General features: G+C 38.8%; 1 protein-coding gene across 4 annotated transcripts; it reads left to right on the top strand.

The window, feature by feature from the left end:
• The first annotated feature begins 11,191 nt into the window (after positions 1 to 11,191).
• On the top strand, positions 11,192 to 17,066 carry LOC115748900 (uncharacterized WD repeat-containing protein C2A9.03-like). 4 transcript variants are annotated; one of them, XM_030685543.2, is made up of 10 exons: positions 11,192 to 11,501; positions 11,872 to 12,028; positions 12,146 to 12,313; positions 13,046 to 13,132; positions 15,384 to 15,518; positions 15,606 to 15,716; positions 15,803 to 15,894; positions 15,987 to 16,092; positions 16,179 to 16,265; positions 16,347 to 17,066. In XM_030685543.2, the coding sequence occupies exons 2-10, from the start codon at positions 11,876 to 11,878 to the stop codon at positions 16,758 to 16,760; spliced, it is 1,353 nt and encodes a 450-aa protein (XP_030541403.1). In that variant the 5' UTR covers positions 11,192 to 11,501; positions 11,872 to 11,875; the 3' UTR covers positions 16,761 to 17,066. The 4 variants fall into 4 exon arrangements, with proteins under 4 accessions (XP_030541403.1, XP_048129825.1, XP_048129826.1 ...); XM_048273869.1 differs by lacking the exons at positions 11,192 to 11,501; positions 11,872 to 12,028 and adding an exon at positions 14,458 to 14,522 and having other exon boundaries at positions 12,296 to 12,313; XM_048273868.1 differs by lacking the exons at positions 11,192 to 11,501; positions 11,872 to 12,028 and having other exon boundaries at positions 12,252 to 12,313; positions 13,046 to 14,522.
• Positions 17,067 to 17,317: the final 251 nt, after the last annotated feature.

The following is a 17,317-nucleotide window of genomic DNA, read 5'->3' as shown; positions in this document are numbered from 1 at the left end:
AACCATCGTAGTTCAATGTAAGTCGAACTTTGGTGTTTAGACAATCAAATGATGTCCCATCCGAGCAAATGCTTTACGTAACCGGCGTTAGTAAGATTTTACCGGTTCAAAGTCGTCCCTTTTGTGATAATCATTCCATCATTTCAGTAGCCATCGCTATCATACATATATTACTATACAATAACTTACGGATTTTAAAGGAGTATGACGCAAGGATGATCAGACTCACACTTGATTAAGAAAAGTTACAATGAATATGAAAAATCATTAGAAAAGCATGGGTTGCAAAACTTTGCTAAGTGTAAAAGAAAGCAAAGATGAATTAGATATTTTGTTGACGTAGGAGCAAGAGAACTCAAGAGCCACAAACCAAAATTACGCCCTCTTATGAAATGTTGCGAGGGAAATTTACAGATAAATTACTATTAGTAAGGACGATGACGTACGTCAAAGGAGAGTTACTATCTAATTAGGTAATTCATTAAGAATAGCAAAAGAAACTTACTTAGCAGATTGCTATTATCTATCTATGAACGGTGAGTCGTAGAACCCATAGAATTTAGGACGATAAAAGGGACATTACACCCTATACAAAGAAATTACGAAATGCTATCTAACAAAATGTGTTAGTTAGGATCGTAGAAGTTAGGATTGGCATCTCCTCTTTGTAGGAAAAGATTATGATGCTTTTCCACGAGAATAGCAAAACATAGGAAAAATTATTAAAATAGTCTTAGACCTATTGTAATTGTATCAATTCAGTCCTAAACTTTTTTTTTGCTAATTAATCCTAAACCTTTTGTAACTGTGCCATATCATTCCATCTGACAGGTCTGTGCTGACGTTGCAAATTTGTAATAATATTTTTTCAAATATTTAATTTTTTTTATAATTTGTATGCTTTATTATTATTATTATTATTATTATTATTATTATTATTAGTTTTGGGCCGGCAGTAGCCAAAAAGAAAAGAAAAGAAAAGACAAAACAACTATTTAAAAATTTAAAATATATATTATTAAAAATTTATCACGTTAACGCCGATTGGTCAAATGGACTAAATTGACACAATTACAAAAGGTTTAGGAATAAATTAACAAAAGAAAAGATTAGGACAAAATTGATACATTTACAATAGGTTTAAGACCTTATTGGTAATTCTCTCGCAAAACATATATGCACTAATTTATTATTCCTTATTCTTTTCCTCGCTTTTCATTATTCATTATTTAATTTTAAGCCATATATATCGAATAAATATTTTTTTCTTTCTTGTATTGGTTAGTAGATAAAAGCTCCTGTTATCTCTATACATTTAAAGGATAGTATAAGATTTACGAGGTCTAATATCCTATATCGTATTTGTGAGATTTTTACTTTGATACTAATTAGTTGCTTTGTACTTTGATAACCTAATTGCACATGTAACCTTGTACAAATAATGATGAGTTAACTAATGTTCTATTCATGCTAAGATGTTTCATCCTCCACTTTAATTATAATTTTTTATACGGCAATTTGTGCATCTAATAAACATCTAGCGTGTGGAAATTCTTTTATATCTAATGATTTTGAAATTTTGCCTATAATTATAACTTTGAGATCAACTATAATCTTCTTTCCTCAGGAAAAGCGGATGCCGCTTTCCAACCTACATCAGCCAAGAAAATAGGCCCAATATCCAAAAAAAACCTTCAACTTCAGCATTTGTGATAATTATATCCAAAACTTTTTTTTATCGCATAAAAAACCTCCAACTTTTACTTTTGTCCTAATTCTACAGGTTTAGTACACAAAAAAACCCCTCAACTTTAACATATATCCCAATTATATCCAAAACTTTTTTTTGACTTATAAAAAACTTCCAATTGTTACTTTTATCCCAATTCTACCACAGTTAGCCTTCCGTCCATAATCACCATTAGTAAATCTTACATAGCATTTTCATGTTATTAATGAATTATATCTCAGCAAAGCTGACATGACAAAATCCATAAACTTCTCTTTTGTTATTTGCTTCCTCTATATATTATCGAGAGATACAGAGTTATTCACAACGACACGTTTCGTATTCTTTTCGGTATTCAGCAGCTCAAAAAAGGCTAGATGTGGAGATATTTGGATTAACGATCTAAAATCTCGTCGTCCTTAAAACCTAATGTTTCTAAATTTCGAAGATTCATTGATAAGTTCGGCGATAAAAGTCGAGCCATATAAGATTAACTAACGGTGATTATGGACTGAAGGTTGACGATGGTAGAATTGGGATAACAATAAAAGTTGAGGGTTTTTTATTAGACAAAAAATGTTGTGGATATAATTGGGACAAATGTTAAAGTTGAAGGTTTTTTTTTAGTATTAAACCAGTAGAATTTGGACAAAAATAAAAATTAGAGGTGTTTTATGAGACAAAAAAGAGTTTTGGATATAATTGTCACAAATGCTAAAGTTGAAGGTGTTTTTGGGTATTAGGTCCAAGAAAATAGGTATCTAATCAAATCATAGTTATGACCCAAAACAAAATCATAATAAAAAGTACATAAAATATGTTCGTGAGTTTGTACGTGTAAGGTGCTTCGAAATTCGATAACATGCTTTTCTATTATCTTTATCATCCTAAATTGAGCTGCTCTATCTTAGATTATGGTGGTATGTGCTGTACAAGGTCTTACAAATAATTTTATTTCTATTAATCAGCTTTTTAGATGGGCGGGGGAGGCATTTAAATTCAACAAGAACATCTATATTCCCATCCGAAATTAAGTACTTAAATATAATCTTTCATCTGTTATTGAAACTGTCGTGCTTTTATGATTATTTGTTGTAATGCATGGGTCACAATCTAGTAGGGGCATGCAAAGGAATTGGGAATCACCCAGAACTAGACCGGTCCGTAACCGGTGATTGCTAAGGGAACCATGGGTACCGATTTGGTTCCTGGTTCCAAGTGTGGAACCACCCACCCTAACCAGATCGGTAATATATAATCGAATTTAATTTTAATTTTAAAAAAATAAAAAAAAATCTTACATCCGTAATTTGAAAATCGCTTATCTCGTCTCAAACTCTCACTCTATTCTCGAAATCTACTGTCAATGTCTCACTCTCACCTTGGTCTCTCCGTCTCCATCTCTCGACTCTCGACCTCGACTCCCATCGACGCACGGCCGCTCATCAACTCCCCCTCTCTTTCTCAATCGCCTCCATTTGCTTGGTGGGACCTGTTCCATGGACCCACCTGGAAACCGGGTTCTCGCCACTTTTCTCATCCATCCCGCCCCGCTCTGCTTATAAATTCAATTACAGGTATCTAAGCATCTATTAGTGTTGTGGGCTAGGGGCATACCTTAAAAAAAAAGTCCTTCGCTAGGATACCGTACTTCTCCAAAACACTCCACATCTTGTTTGGTTGGTAAAGGACATGTTTATCCAGACACTGTAGTATTGCCTAACAATCACCAAAGTGGAAGGGCCATCGAAGCTATAAGTAGCCTATAATGCCTCGCTTTATTTGCTTGCCTCCTTCTAGCTCTGGTCCGGCCCCCGGATAAATCCATGAAACCAATGGGCGGTTCCCGATTTTAATAGCAAAATGTCTATTCCTACCTTTTTCTTCTGGGGTCGAATATTTGTAACTTGATATCTAGATATTTGTGGTGAGAACGAAATGCTTTGGGAAGTATATTCAGATATCTTTCGCTAAGAAAAAAATCGAGAGCCAGCTGGGGCGCAAACGCATTCCTCGAATAATTGATCAGAAAAAAAAAAAGAGGAGATTTCCCCGATTTTAATAATGAATTTGTTTTCCTTTTCGCTTTCGGGTTCTCCTCACCATCCGATACGTCCGAGGAGAACAAAAAATCCATGCACCACTAAAGATCGTTCATACGTGCTGGCTTGTGGCTTTGCGAAACATGAAAGTAAGATAAATATGGAGGCAACGAGAGAGAGACTGATGAAGACGGGTCCCTCTCATTCTCATAAATTACTAATCGACCACGTTCCAATAATCTTAAATTAACAATGATATCTCATATTGGACCTTTTTGAAGAAAAAGGAATTGGGGCCCCCTCCATTTCGTAAATTTCCACTTTTTCCCGCCCCCCTAATGATCGCACCTAATAGCATTTCTTTAATAAGTGGATGGACTAACCATAAAAGATTTTGATGGATCCGTCCGACATGTTAAGAAGTCGAGAATATTGGCTAATTGGTTGTTCTGAACAAGCCTTTAAATGTCGCGTAGTTATAATCGACGAAGCTACCTTTTTTTTTGGGAGTTGAGAATGAAAATTTTCATTTTATATGAAAAATATGTACATAACTTCAAAATAAAGATGTAAATCCCACAAAGTGAGCAAAACAAGTAAGTCCGAAGAGTGAATCATCTTGGTACAACTAGTAGAAACTAGTTCATTCCACAAAGATAGATCCGTCATAGTATCGAAGCACAAAGGACGGGCTTCGAATCTCGCATCATCATCAATAATGAGCACACGTCGAGAAATTCATCTCTAGTAGCTATGGTTTTACCAAAAGACAGTGCGCGCTTAGGTTCAACTTCCTCAACACTACTATCGTATAGAGACTACAACAACACCAATAGGTTGAAAGGGCATAGAAAACACATATTTAAATATAGATCGAGATAAAAGAGCACACAAATTTAGATCTAGCTCTAAATCGAAAGGGAAGAACTACAAAAGGATACCATTTGATCACAAAATCATTATTAGATAACCGATTGGTGAAGATAGCAATAAATGAGTCTCGAATACTTGTGGAGTGCACGATTTTCTAGAGCAAGCACCCAGAGCCGGAGCTGGAGCCAGGGCAAGCGAACATATCTAAGAGAGCATATTCTTTCAAGACACTCGCGCTTCGATCTTCAGAGCTCACTTTCGTGGAGGATTTGATCGCATCATCCATGAAATCGACGAAGAAATCTAAAAGACAAAGAAATAGAGAAACATAAAGGGAACGGGAGATGGGCCGGGAAATGGGCAGGGAGAGAGAGAGAGAGAGAGAGAGAGAGAGAGAGAGAGAGAGAGAGAGAGGTCCCCCCTCTCTCCCTCAGGAGAATCTCAAAGGAAAGTTGGGCTGCGACAGCTTAGAGAGAAACCCTGAGGGAGAAGAGGACAAAGAAGGCGGACGATGAGGCTACCTTGAACGCCACAAAAACTTAGAAATGGAGAATGAATTGAAGGAACAGACTCAAGTGTTCGGTGCACTAATCCCCAATCGAATTGTTTCGGATTCACTAGTGAGAGAAATAAGTTTCTTACCACCAATCCCTCGGACGAGTGATCTTGCAAGAATAGACAATAGTACGCTATTTATGACGTCAATTCGCAAAGAACCAATTTCTCTAGGTTCTTAAGACATCGAGCTATCTAGTCTTTATCCAACAATTTTCCTTCTTTTCATTTTCATCTTTGAAAAGACCTTTGTTTTTGGGGGGACTTGGAGGTATTGAACTTGAGCATATATGGACGTTGATGTCCTCATCAGCCAACGAGCCAGCCAAAGCACTTCTGGAGAAAAAGAACTTCAGATTTTATCTGGAAATTAAAGATGCTTATTATCGACGACCGTCCTTTTTTCTTTTTTCGCGGAATATCTTTATTTTCCACCTTTTTTCAGCTTGAATTTTCTTGAGTGGAGAAAAAGATGTGAAGATTTTCATATGGGGTCACTATAGTTTTCGAGTTAAGGACAGCTACGATCGATTTGTGGAACCCGAGTCCATCCAAAAGATTGCTGATGAATGGAGAGTTCACTTGTCTAATCTTGCGAGGAGATATTTTTCTTCCCTACTTTAGTAGAAAATGTGAGAATAAAGGAAAAGAGCATGCTACAGAAATTATGACGAAATGACGTATGATTGTTACATGTTACTATTAAGGTGATTCGCTTTGAATAAAGATTCCATCATGAAAAGATTTGGCACAACGAATGGCTTGGAGACGTTTGTTAAGCACATTCAGTACGAAATAGTTTAATTCTCAAAGTATTGAGCACACTTAACATGAGTAAGGTCAATACATTAAAAATTACGAAGAATTGAAAAAGAAGAAAAGGAGTAACATTCATAAAGAAAAATCATTTCAACAAGGCATGCAAAGTGCAAGGGAAAATTGTCCGGAAAATCTTAAATCTATTGTGCGGCAACCATTTCAGTCCAAAACCTTGTGATGATGTGCCAATTTAATCACAAACGTTATGATGGTATGCCAATTTAGTCCCAAAACTTTTCAAGATTTGTCAATGCGGTCCTTCCGGCCAAATATCCAAATAATAGGTTTACGACAGAATCTATATAATTAAAAAGTTTAGGACTGAATTAGTTATCGTACAGTAAATTTTGTACTTTCTGGACAGTTATCCCCGGAGGTACGACAGTGCCTAAACAGAAAAAGGAAGCTCATATTCCCTCGAGCACTCATGCATGTGCAGTTGCGCACAACAACGGCGGCGAACATCCGTGAAAAAAGTCGAACGAGAAAAAGCCTAGGAAGCATCGAAAAAGAACGTGGTGGGCCAATAATACGACGGTCATGTTGCTGAGAATCTGAGATTTATCTTGGAAAGGAAGCACTCATAATTCTCATGGTTCCCCACACACACTGTCGCACGTGAATTCAAAAGCATGATGTACACAAAAAATCATCTCCTTTGTCCTCTTCACCTTCCTTCTCTAGAGAGATCCACGCATAAAAAATTATTGAATTAGAGATACGTTGCCGACAAGTTAATTCAAAGATACCGTGCAAAGCACAGGTCGACAAAGCAAGAGCCGAAGCTCCGATGATTCACTCCCAAGTGTGGGACGCCGCTTTATGACCATATCCGACGGTAGCCATCTAAAGATGACGTAGAATCTATATTTTCCATGATCATCCTCTTAAATTGAGAGGAAATATTTTTTTTTCTCTTCATTTAAAGAAATACCTTCGAATTTTACGTTTTAAATTTCAGAGGAAATAGTATAAGGACTTTACTGAGGTCCAAACCTTTCTTCTCTAGGGAGGTCCACGCATTAAAAAATTATTAATCCCCACGAGGCGATGAAATAGAATGGCGAACATCCAGGGGGTTCCACGGAATTCCAATTATGGACCCGCTTGTGAGCAACCTTCCAAGTCCCACGTCAAAAGCCATGCCGCCTTCACATGTCCTTTCTCTTCTCTGCTTTTCCTCTGGGGTCCATATCCCCGGCGAATTTTTCTTATCGCGATGTTAAAAAAGATCGTCAAAATAAATAAATAAATAAAACGATTGGGCCACGGTCACGTCCCTACAAACGAGGCTACTTGGTAGATCAAATTGACTGGCGCGATTCTAGTCTTACCGTCACCATATATAATGATTCATAGAAACCTAGTTTAAGGCGCTAAATAGATTCGAATTAAATTAATACGATTACAATAAATTTAATACTTCTTTTTTATAATTCTCCAAATATATTTATCGAGAAAAATATAAATTCAAACGTGGCCTTATACAATTTACCTAGAAATCATTCATAATTACCTCGTTTTCTCCCATTTTAAATTTAAAAAAAAAAAACACCTCAAAGTTGTGTTCCAATGTTTAGGTGTTATAGTCCTATTATAAAAAACCGCCGTGAATATTTGTCTAGCATGTAGCACCTTTGTACTTATCCTCGCTCTTATGCGTCCCTTTCATATCCTGTCGGATTAGATTTGGACCACTATCTTCGACCCTTTGAGGCTTTTACACTATCCCTTTTTCAGATATGAGATTACTTTTGGTTAGAACAGAGAAGAAAAGCACAACCTCGTAATTATGTCCTAACTTGATACGTTGTTCCCGCATTTTGCGGTGGCGCAATTCGATTGGCTTCATCGTGTTCGTGTCCACCATCACCACTAAAGGCATTGCTAAGAAATTCTTTTAGATGAGTTTGCAGTAGATCAATCTCATTAGCATAAAACTTTCGCTTAAAGGTAAATTTGCCTTCTTACCCAAATGGGTCCGTTGGCACGTCTAATTTAATACCAACTCGTTTAGTTCCATCAGAGACCGATGATCGATGGCGGCGACTAATGGTTGCGGCGACGATCGTGATAAATTTTTGTAAGAAGAAGGTGGTGGTAGGACCGTAGAATTGAAATATTAATACTTGCTATTGCTGGATAATCCAATTCCTCGCTTTTTGAGGAATGCCATTTCATGTGGGATTGAATCCCATATTTTGATTTCTTTTTCAATTCCACATTTTCCTTGAAATTCTATATCTTAAGAAATCCAATTATGCAGTGAATAAAACGGGGCATACGTTGTTCAAATTTAAAAAGTAATCACCAGATTCTCAAGCCAAAAATGGCCAATGTCCCAAATGAGTGGGGAGGTAAGGCGTCGACCCCTTACTCTTCTCTCTCTCCTGCCTCACACATCCATGCGCGCGTTGGAGGGATGGCTTGGTCCCGTGTTTAGATGTCGAGTCCAAATCTTTTCTCACGTATTTGGCTCGAGAGCTTGTTAGGGTGTTTGGGGCAGAAGCCCTCCCAACGCCCTGTGAGCGGTTTTCCTCGTCACAATCAACATTATTCAAGATAAGTATTAGGCGATTTGTTTTCTTGTTGAGAGAAATACGTCATTCATATATTAGAATAAAACTCGAGAGGTCGAAAGATACATAGAAGGCTTTCAAGCCTAGCAAATTTCAAATAACAACAAAACAAAGCAAAATTCAGAAATAACAAAATATAATCTATAATTAAAGGGCGCACTCTCATCTCTCGAGACAAAGATTTAGGCGATTAACAAACACGAATACAACCAAACCAAAGGAACGCACGGGAAAATCCCGAGTTTTGCCCATCTCGTGGGTCCCCCCCTATTGACCGGCCTAAGCACCTGACGCACGTTACCCGTGAAGATCGCAAAAGCTAAGCTAACCATGGTTAACTGCTAACCAACCCCAACAGTAACGGAACGCCGTTAAAAGTCACGGAGGGAGGCCCCCACCAAAAACAGAGATAGGACATGTCAGCTAACAGTAAGCCACGTGGTGGCACCAGACGCGGCTTACATCCCCTAGAGCGGCGATGCCGAGCGAACACGTGGACGTCGCGGATCGCAGCTTTGTGGACTACAAGGTTCCGGTTCGGTCCACCAAGCGGCCGGGTCCCATTGCCTCTGTTCCTCCCACTCTGCCAAACCCCCTTAATTTATTTTTCTCAAACTGTTGGGGAAATAGAGCTAATAAAAATAGGGAACGGGGACCGGACCGACCATGCGGCTACAGCGGAGACTGCGACCGACAGCTGCCGGTCGACCAGCTCCCACGTGGTCCCCGAGGAGTGTGCGAAGTCAAAACCACCGTACCAAAAGTCCAAGGAGGAGAAATTAGCGCCATCTTCCGTTTCGTTTGCCTGCCCAATCGAAGCGAATCTCAAATCCAACGGAGATGGAAAGATTATCTCGTACATTGATTTTATAAATTGATTAACGTGTCTAAATACTCTTTCTTAAATAAAATATTTCAATAATAAGTACATGGCCATGTTGTATTTTTAAGCACCAACTTTTTTTTTTCTCTTTTTTCGATGAGATTTCGACCGTAAATGTCAGATTTTGGTAAAGTAACTCCAAAGCTTTTTGACAAGTGTCTTTTAAAGGTCGAAGTCCAACATGCTTTCCCTCGAAGGACTTTGGAAGTCAAAATTGATTTCGAAATTTTCTCAACCGCATAATTTTCATAAGAATAACAATGGTTAGTGAGAAAAAAAAAATTGGTCCAAGTGGGCCTTTCGTAGGCTGTTACGTTCTAATTTTCATATCCAGGCGTTTTAATGCTTCGTGCCATCGGCCATTTTACCTTCTACGGATGTTCTTTCCATTGACCAAGTAGCAAATTCCTATAGATTAGCAAAATTTCTATTTCCAAGGAAAAATATTCATCTTATGTAAATAGCGTAACTTGGAAATTGAATTCGACACTTCGATCAAATCATGATGAATCGAACGATATGTGAAATTGAAAGCAAATGGACAATCCTGTCAAAAAGGTAAAGTAAAACTTGTTTCCATACCTCATGGATGGAACCGAATGATGAAATTTATACTAAAATTTAATATATGAAAATTAGGGACAGAGGTGATGGACCATTAGACCCTGTTTTTCATGCGAGGAACGCCAAAAAGAGAAACACCGAGGGGATCCAACAAATATGGTAAGTCTGGAAAAACGAGAAGAATTATAATATGAATTCAATGTTCCCTTCTAAAGAAATATCTTATATGGTAAAAGATTTCGTCGGGCTTTATCCGACGATTGCATATATTTAAGATTGCACGAGAAGAAGGAGTAGTCGAGATGCACAGATCCAAAGAAATCTAGGCATTTGAAATACAAATACGACGGATGATCTTTGAATATTTGAAAGATCTTAAAAATAACATATCAAAAAGCTAAATTTCATCGGAAAATCAAAAACAACAAATATATATAGTAAAATCTAGAAAATAATGAATAAAATATTATGATTTTCAACAGATTTTTAGGCGTTTCACATCAAACGATGGTTAGACAACGTGAGTCGTTCGAGAAGTGAAAAAGTGCGCCGAGAAACTGTGCTAAAGCTAAATAAGGAGAATTAGCCGGGTGGATCTCGGCAACGCCAAAAGGCCAAAAGAGGGTCCCGCAACAAACGACGACGCATAACGCCAGCTAGACTAACAGTAACGTTCCGTCTTGTTACCAACAAAATTAACCCCCACCCACCCTCTCCTCTTTATTTTTATCCCTCAAAATTTGGTATTTACAGCAGTAGGAATACATTAAATACGAAAATTAGAATCCTGAAAATATCAAAGGCGCCTTTTCATTTAAATATGCTTTTACCGGTTACAGGCGGCAGAGAGAGAGAGAGAGAAAGAGAGGGGGGGGGGCCACAGCCGGTAACCGGTCGGTCCAGTGGGTCCCGCCAAGCCCACCGGGTTCTTTTCTTCTCCTTTTCTTCGCAGCAAAGAACAATATCATATTCCCACCGAAGCAAAAAGACAAAAAAGAATAATATACCATTTAATAGAAATGAAAAAATAAAAATAAAGAAAATCGCGTTACAGACATTGTGGTCCGATGCGGGTCCCACGCCTTCATCTTCTTCACTCCCCTTCTCTCTCTCTCTCTCTCTCTATAAGTAGGGCGCTGAGGCTTCATCACCCTCCTCGCAATTTTGGCTATATTACAAGATTCATTGCTCACTTGATTTTCTCCTTTACCTGTTAGACGAACGGCGCCTCTCTGGATTCTTCTCTTCCCTTCGCTTTCCCGAATTACTCTCGCACCATCCCATCGTCGCTTTCCCCCGACGACCGGACGATTTCCGCCGGCTCTCTGTCGCTGATTGTCCCCCCTCTTTCTGTTTCCTCTCTGTTTTCCGGTTTCTCGGGTGCTGCCTCTGCGATTCTTTTCGTGGGTTTCCTCCCGAGCAGTCCTCTTCTCTCTTTCTCGGTTCAGAATCTTAAGGTACTGTCGCCAAAGGAAGCTCTTTTGTTTTTTTTTGTTCATTTGTTGGAGCAAGCGCTCGTTCTCCTCTCCAGATCGTTTGATTCTCTTTTTCGTGCGATATTTCATCATAGGATTTGGCCTCTTCAGGTCGATTTAATAAAACCCTCTTGTTCGTTTCCTCCCTATTGCTGTTTTCCGTACAGGAGGACCACTGGTTTTCCTCTGTTTTAATTTTGTACCCACAGTTTTTACCATAAAGTGTACAAGTTGTTTGGAAAATCTCCGCAAGGTCCGGTCTTTAGCGCAATCCGTTCGCCTGAGCCGTTTCGATCTGCAATGGAATTCGCTTTCGCGCGTCCCTGATCACTTTAGCCTTGGGTGATTGCAGGATAATGGAGCAGTTCCACAACGACGACCTTGAATACGTTGTTGACGACTACTATGACGAGTTCTACGACGACGATAATCCCTTCTCCGATTCCGAATCACCTCTCGGCACAGACGTGGAGATGGTAGACTCCGACTTTGAGGACGACTTCGAATCGGTACGTCTTTAGTTTTGCCTTTTCATCTCGTCTCTTGGTGATAAATAATCGCTTGAGTAACTGGAATACAAGTACTGTCATGTGATTCATCTTTTCTGTGGTTTTGGACTGCAACAGAACAAGCAAAAGACCGATACCTCTGCTTTCGAAGCTAGAAATGGGAAAGATATACAGGGGATACCCTGGGAGAGGATGAACTATACTCGGGACAAGTACCGCGAGAAGAGATTGAAGCAGTACAAGAATTACGAGAGCCTCTCGCGCTCTCGCGAGGAGCTCGACAAGGTGAGGTTTTTGTTCCATTGTCTGAGTTTGTATGATGTTTTGGACGCTCTGCGGTTTATCTGTGAAGGATTGCAGTTTCACTTTTGTATGATTTGATTCCACTTGCAGAATCTTTTACTAATTCAATAAGTCCTCGTTTGTTTATGCGTTTAATTTTAACTTTATATGCCCTTCCCGATATTCCTGTTACTGGAAAAACTCCAGAAAGTTTTGCAACCCCTTGATTTGGGGCTGTCAGATGAGTTTCTGTTTTATTAGTTCTCGAACAAATCCAATCTGAGTGAATGATACCCCATAGTGTTCTTGTGTTTGGTGTAGATCTTCTTGATCTGAGTTATAGATAGGCTTTCTCTAGTACCACAACAAGTGATCTGGGATTAAATATAGTTTTCTTGCCATGTCATGAATCAGAGGTGTTTTGTGTGGGAATTTTTTTTGACTTGGATGCGATGAAATGTTGGTTTTAGCCGTTTAAGAAAGAGTTACAAAGCATCTAGCTGTTTTTCCATATAATTTTTCAAAGATTTTCTCCGTTTCCTCTTAGATTTTCTGTTTGGGTTTCTTGATCACTGTCATAGTTGGTCCATAGATATTCTTTCTTGTCTTTTTTTCCTTCGACCGAAGGACAAAAATTGGGTCTGTTTGAAGAAACTTCCATTGTCCAGATTTTACCTCTAATATTTTGGATGTTGTTTCTTTTACCGTCTTTCTAAGCATTTATTTCATTAACAGGAGTGCTTGCAAGTTGAGAAGGGGAAGAACTTTTATGACTTCCAATTCAACACGCGGCTTGTCAAATCGACAATTGTGCATTTTCAGGTAGAGATTTCATGCTAAGCCAATACTTCCTTTAAGTTCATCCAAATAGGGAGCCTTTTTGTTTTCCAGGCACTCTCATGCATCATATATAGTTAATATCCATTTACTGTCAGTGCCAACTGCATGAGTTACATCTAGTGATTAGTCAGGTCAATATTTGTGCCTAAATAGCCTTTCTGTCAAACCTTCAATGTTAACTCCTCCGTTTCATTCAAATTAAAACCACTATTTTGATTGCATGTCTTTCAAATTGGACCTGCATCTTGCTTGTAAAAACAGCAAAGCATCATCCATTATCACCAGATCGCTGCATTAATTGTGCATCAGTGCTCTTCATTAATCATCACACTAAGTTGCATCATAACACTAATAGAAGTTACTAACCAGTAGACTTTAGGTCTTCGAATTCATCCTTCTGAAGTAGTTAAAATATCTTGTTAAACATAAGGCTCTAGTCTTGTAGTCTTGCAGGTTTGTCAATATGATAGTATCCTTTGTGGGTATTGTTATACATGCTAAGTGCTCTATGCCTCTACTAACCGTCGGAAGGTATGGAGCTTGCAGATCTCTTTATTTTAGGCTTTGATAGATGTTTTAAATTGTGAAAATTTTAGCATTAGAAACAAATGGATCTGGTCTTGTATGTACACCAAGTAGTTCAGTAAAAGGAGTGTAAAGAAATTCCATTGGTGATTTTCAACAGAAAAAAAATGTGTACTGCTGACCTGACCTTGGGAAACTTAGTGATCTTATCTTTTCCATGTTATCTTGGTGATATACTTAACAACATGAAAATCTGGCACTATTACCTTTCTCTGGGATTTTTTTGGGGCAAGAATAGAACTACTTATAGGAACTCTTGTTGGGACCATAGATATCAAATATTTTTCTTCCACTTGCAACTTGATGATTGAATGCAAACAATAGCTGGTTATGCTTTCGCAGAAATAGACTACATCCCAATGCTTTCATGTCATCTGTTTCCATTTCTTCAGGAAAAGATACTCCTATGAAATAATTAGAATGAATACAAAGTTTAACTTCCAGTGAGAAATCCTCAGTTAGATGAGTTAACCTTGCATAGAAGCCAACATAGAATGCATTGGATTTATTCTGTTTTATGGCTCAACATTTTTTCTTAACCTGCAAATGCATTTGTCACAATATTCTGATTGTCGTTGTTCCTTGCATTTTTGTATGATAGAAGGTTGAAATGGTTACTTTGTATCACTCTGTGCGCACCATTTTTACTGCTTGTTGAATATTATTATGTCTCTTAACTCTATGTGGCATCTAGAAATGCTATATCTCTCTCTTTATTACAGCCTCTACAGCAGGGTGGAGGTAATATCTGAGCAGCTGCTGCAATAAAGGATACATTTTTAATATGGTATGATAGGAAAATGTTTGAGATTTAGGTGAATAATGTCGTGAGAATATGAGCCAGTAGTGAGGGGGCTAAGTAGAGTTTACTAGCTCTTTGATTGTTGTTGGGTTCTTTCCTGAATCTGGTTCTTCCATGCAGTTTCTTGTTTTCTCTCTCTTCATCCTTTTCCTTTTCTTTTTTCCTACCTTAGTTCACTTGGTTCACATTTGTATGTTTCAAATAAATGGTTATCAGTCAATACATTTAGGCAAATCATAAATGTTGCATCTGTGAGCTTGGATCATGCATGACGTTTGTGGCATGTAATGACTTAAATGTCTCTCCTCTCGGTTACTTTCACCAAAAGCAACTTTTTTATTATATTAAGGCTCTTGATTATGCACGTATTGCATTCTTCTTCATGCAGCTTCGCATGTTTCTTCAGCTCCACGACTTTTCTCACGTGAAGTCATTGGGGAACTTGCCAATTTCAAATTAGAGGATCTTGACTGGACTGAGTTTTTAACTACTATATATGCTTTTGCTTCGAGATCAACAACGATTACTTCTGATTTTTTATCTTTGCTTTTAGGCAGGTTAACATTTCTCATCTCTAACTATTATCCAAGGGGTCTCGTTCGTCCCTAGTAGAGAATAAAGACTATTAAACTTTACCCCGATTTATCTTTACAATAGTAGCTTGTTAGATGAGGAACTTTGATCTGAACTCTAGGACTATTGTCTGGTTCGATCGACGGAAGAACTCTGTTTTCAGTGTTCAAGTTCTTGAAGCAGCGGTTTTCTGTTCATACCATATGCACTTATATCATCTCTTTCCTTGATTACTATTTGGGCTCATCTCATTGGTTCATTGCCTTTCTGTAGCTGCGCAATCTTCTGTGGTCATCATCGAAACACGATGTGTACCTCATGCAGAACTACTCTGTAATGCATTGGTCTGCGCTGCTTAGGAGGAGTAAAGAGGTACTCAACGTGGCTAAACCCATTGTTCCGACACTGGTAGGTGTATACTAATCATCAGGGCTCTCAGTGAATATTGGCTCGTTATTCAAGCACTCATTTATCTTTCCTGCGTGCATTTTACAGAAGCGTCCTGGTTTGTTATCACAATCGCTTTCTAGAGTTCAAATAAGCACTATGGCCATAAAAGACAATTTATTGGTTGCTGGAGGCTTTCAAGGGGAGCTCATATGCAAGGTATGGTACTCTTTACTCTTTGGATAACTGAAATAATTACAGAGGCTGCTTCTACTCGTTTACTAACCTCCTCCTTGTTGACCCAGTTCATGAGCCAACCTGGAGTTGCATTCTGCAGCAAAGTAACAGCAGATGATAATGCCATTACCAATAGCGTGGATATATCGCGGAACCAGGCGTGAGTGCTCATTCGGCAGACTTAAAGATTGTTTCATAATTTTACTGATTCTCTCTTTTAGAGGCTTTACCTGCATGTCTTTCTTTCATCAGGGGTTCGTTGAGGGTTGTAACTGCAAATAACGATGCTCAAGTCAGGGTTTTTGATACGGAGAATTTTGCTTGCCTCAACCGCTTCAACTTCGATTGGTGTGTAAATGTAAGTGCCCACACGAAAATGTCCCTCTAAAGTTTGGCATCCAATAGTTTGATACTCTCCTGACTTGCTCTGACGACCATTTACAGAATACCTCTGTAAGCCCCGATGGCAAATTACTAGCAATTCTAGGGGACAGCGTAGAGTGCTTGATAGCTGATGCTCAGTCTGGAAAAGTAAGTCATTGTCACTGGGAGATGCGGGTTCAACATGTAGTCTTGGATTTGTTTTCTCACTGTGTTTCTTTTTGACTGCAGACAGTCAACAGCTTGAAAGGGCACTTGGATTATTCCTTCGCTTCTGCTTGGCACCCGAATGGTCAAATTTTGGCCACAGGCAATCAAGACACGACGTGTAGGCTCTGGGACATTAGGAATCCATCGCAGTCCTTTGCTGTTCTCAAGGGAAATATGGGGGCCATCAGAGCCATTAAGTTCACATCTGATGGGAGGTTCATGGCCATGGCCGAGCCTGCTGACTTTGTGCACATCTTCGACACACAATCCGGCTATGTCAAGGGGCAGGAGATCGACCTGTTCGGAGAGATCGCTGGCATATCATTCAGCCCTGATACGGAAGCTCTCTTTGTTGGGATTGCGGACCGCACTTATGGGAGCTTGTTGGAGTTCAACCGGAGGCGGTGTAACAGCTATTTGGACTCCATCCTGTGAATTCAGAGTTTGCTCCAGGAAGTGTAGATATGCGCAGGCAGTAGGATGATAGTTTTCTTTCTTTTGTTTTTTCTGTATAATTTGGGGACAAGGTTATGTGCATACGTATGTGCCAGTGATTAACGTTGGTCGTTTTAACATCTCCGGCCGAAGTTAGATGAGCAAGTGAATAGATTTTGAGTTTTTTGGTTTTTGGGGTTGAAGGGCTATCTTATCATTATAGGCTTCCAAATTGTTTTTTCCCAGTTGTTCTGATGTGTGTGTATATGAAGACCAGTTATTAATTCAATTTAATTGTGGCTTCTTTACTTCTATCATTGTGGGTAATGTTCGGTTTTTCTTGTATCTGTTCCTTACGTTTGAAGTAGTTCTCAACGTTGGTTGAAATCCAACTGATGTTGATGTCTACTCGAACGGTTTCTCGAAGTAATGTCGTTTAAAATTCAACATTTCAAACATGTTGAATGTCGCGTGGTGTCTTCGTTCTTGTGGCCATTTTGCTCTGAGAGTGACCGCCGAATGCTTCGACAGCAGGTTCCGTGCCGCCCGTTCCATGC

This window comes from Rhodamnia argentea, chromosome 2, assembly GCF_020921035.1.
Source record: "Rhodamnia argentea isolate NSW1041297 chromosome 2, ASM2092103v1, whole genome shotgun sequence".
In the NCBI taxonomy this organism is placed as follows: domain Eukaryota; kingdom Viridiplantae; phylum Streptophyta; class Magnoliopsida; order Myrtales; family Myrtaceae; genus Rhodamnia; species Rhodamnia argentea.
This window is presented reverse-complemented; position numbering and strand designations above follow the sequence as displayed.

Bases quoted from the DNA above. Each gene is read 5' to 3' on its own strand.
- LOC115748900 (XM_030685543.2), top strand. From the start codon at position 11,876: ATGGAGCAGTTCCACAACGACGACCTTGAATACGTTGTTGACGACTAC. The intron at 15,717-15,802 runs GTATGGTACTCT...TTGTTGACCCAG, and splicing joins AAGGGGAGCTCATATGCAAG to TTCATGAGCCAACCTGGAGT. The intron at 16,093-16,178 runs GTAAGTGCCCAC...GACCATTTACAG, and splicing joins ACTTCGATTGGTGTGTAAAT to AATACCTCTGTAAGCCCCGA.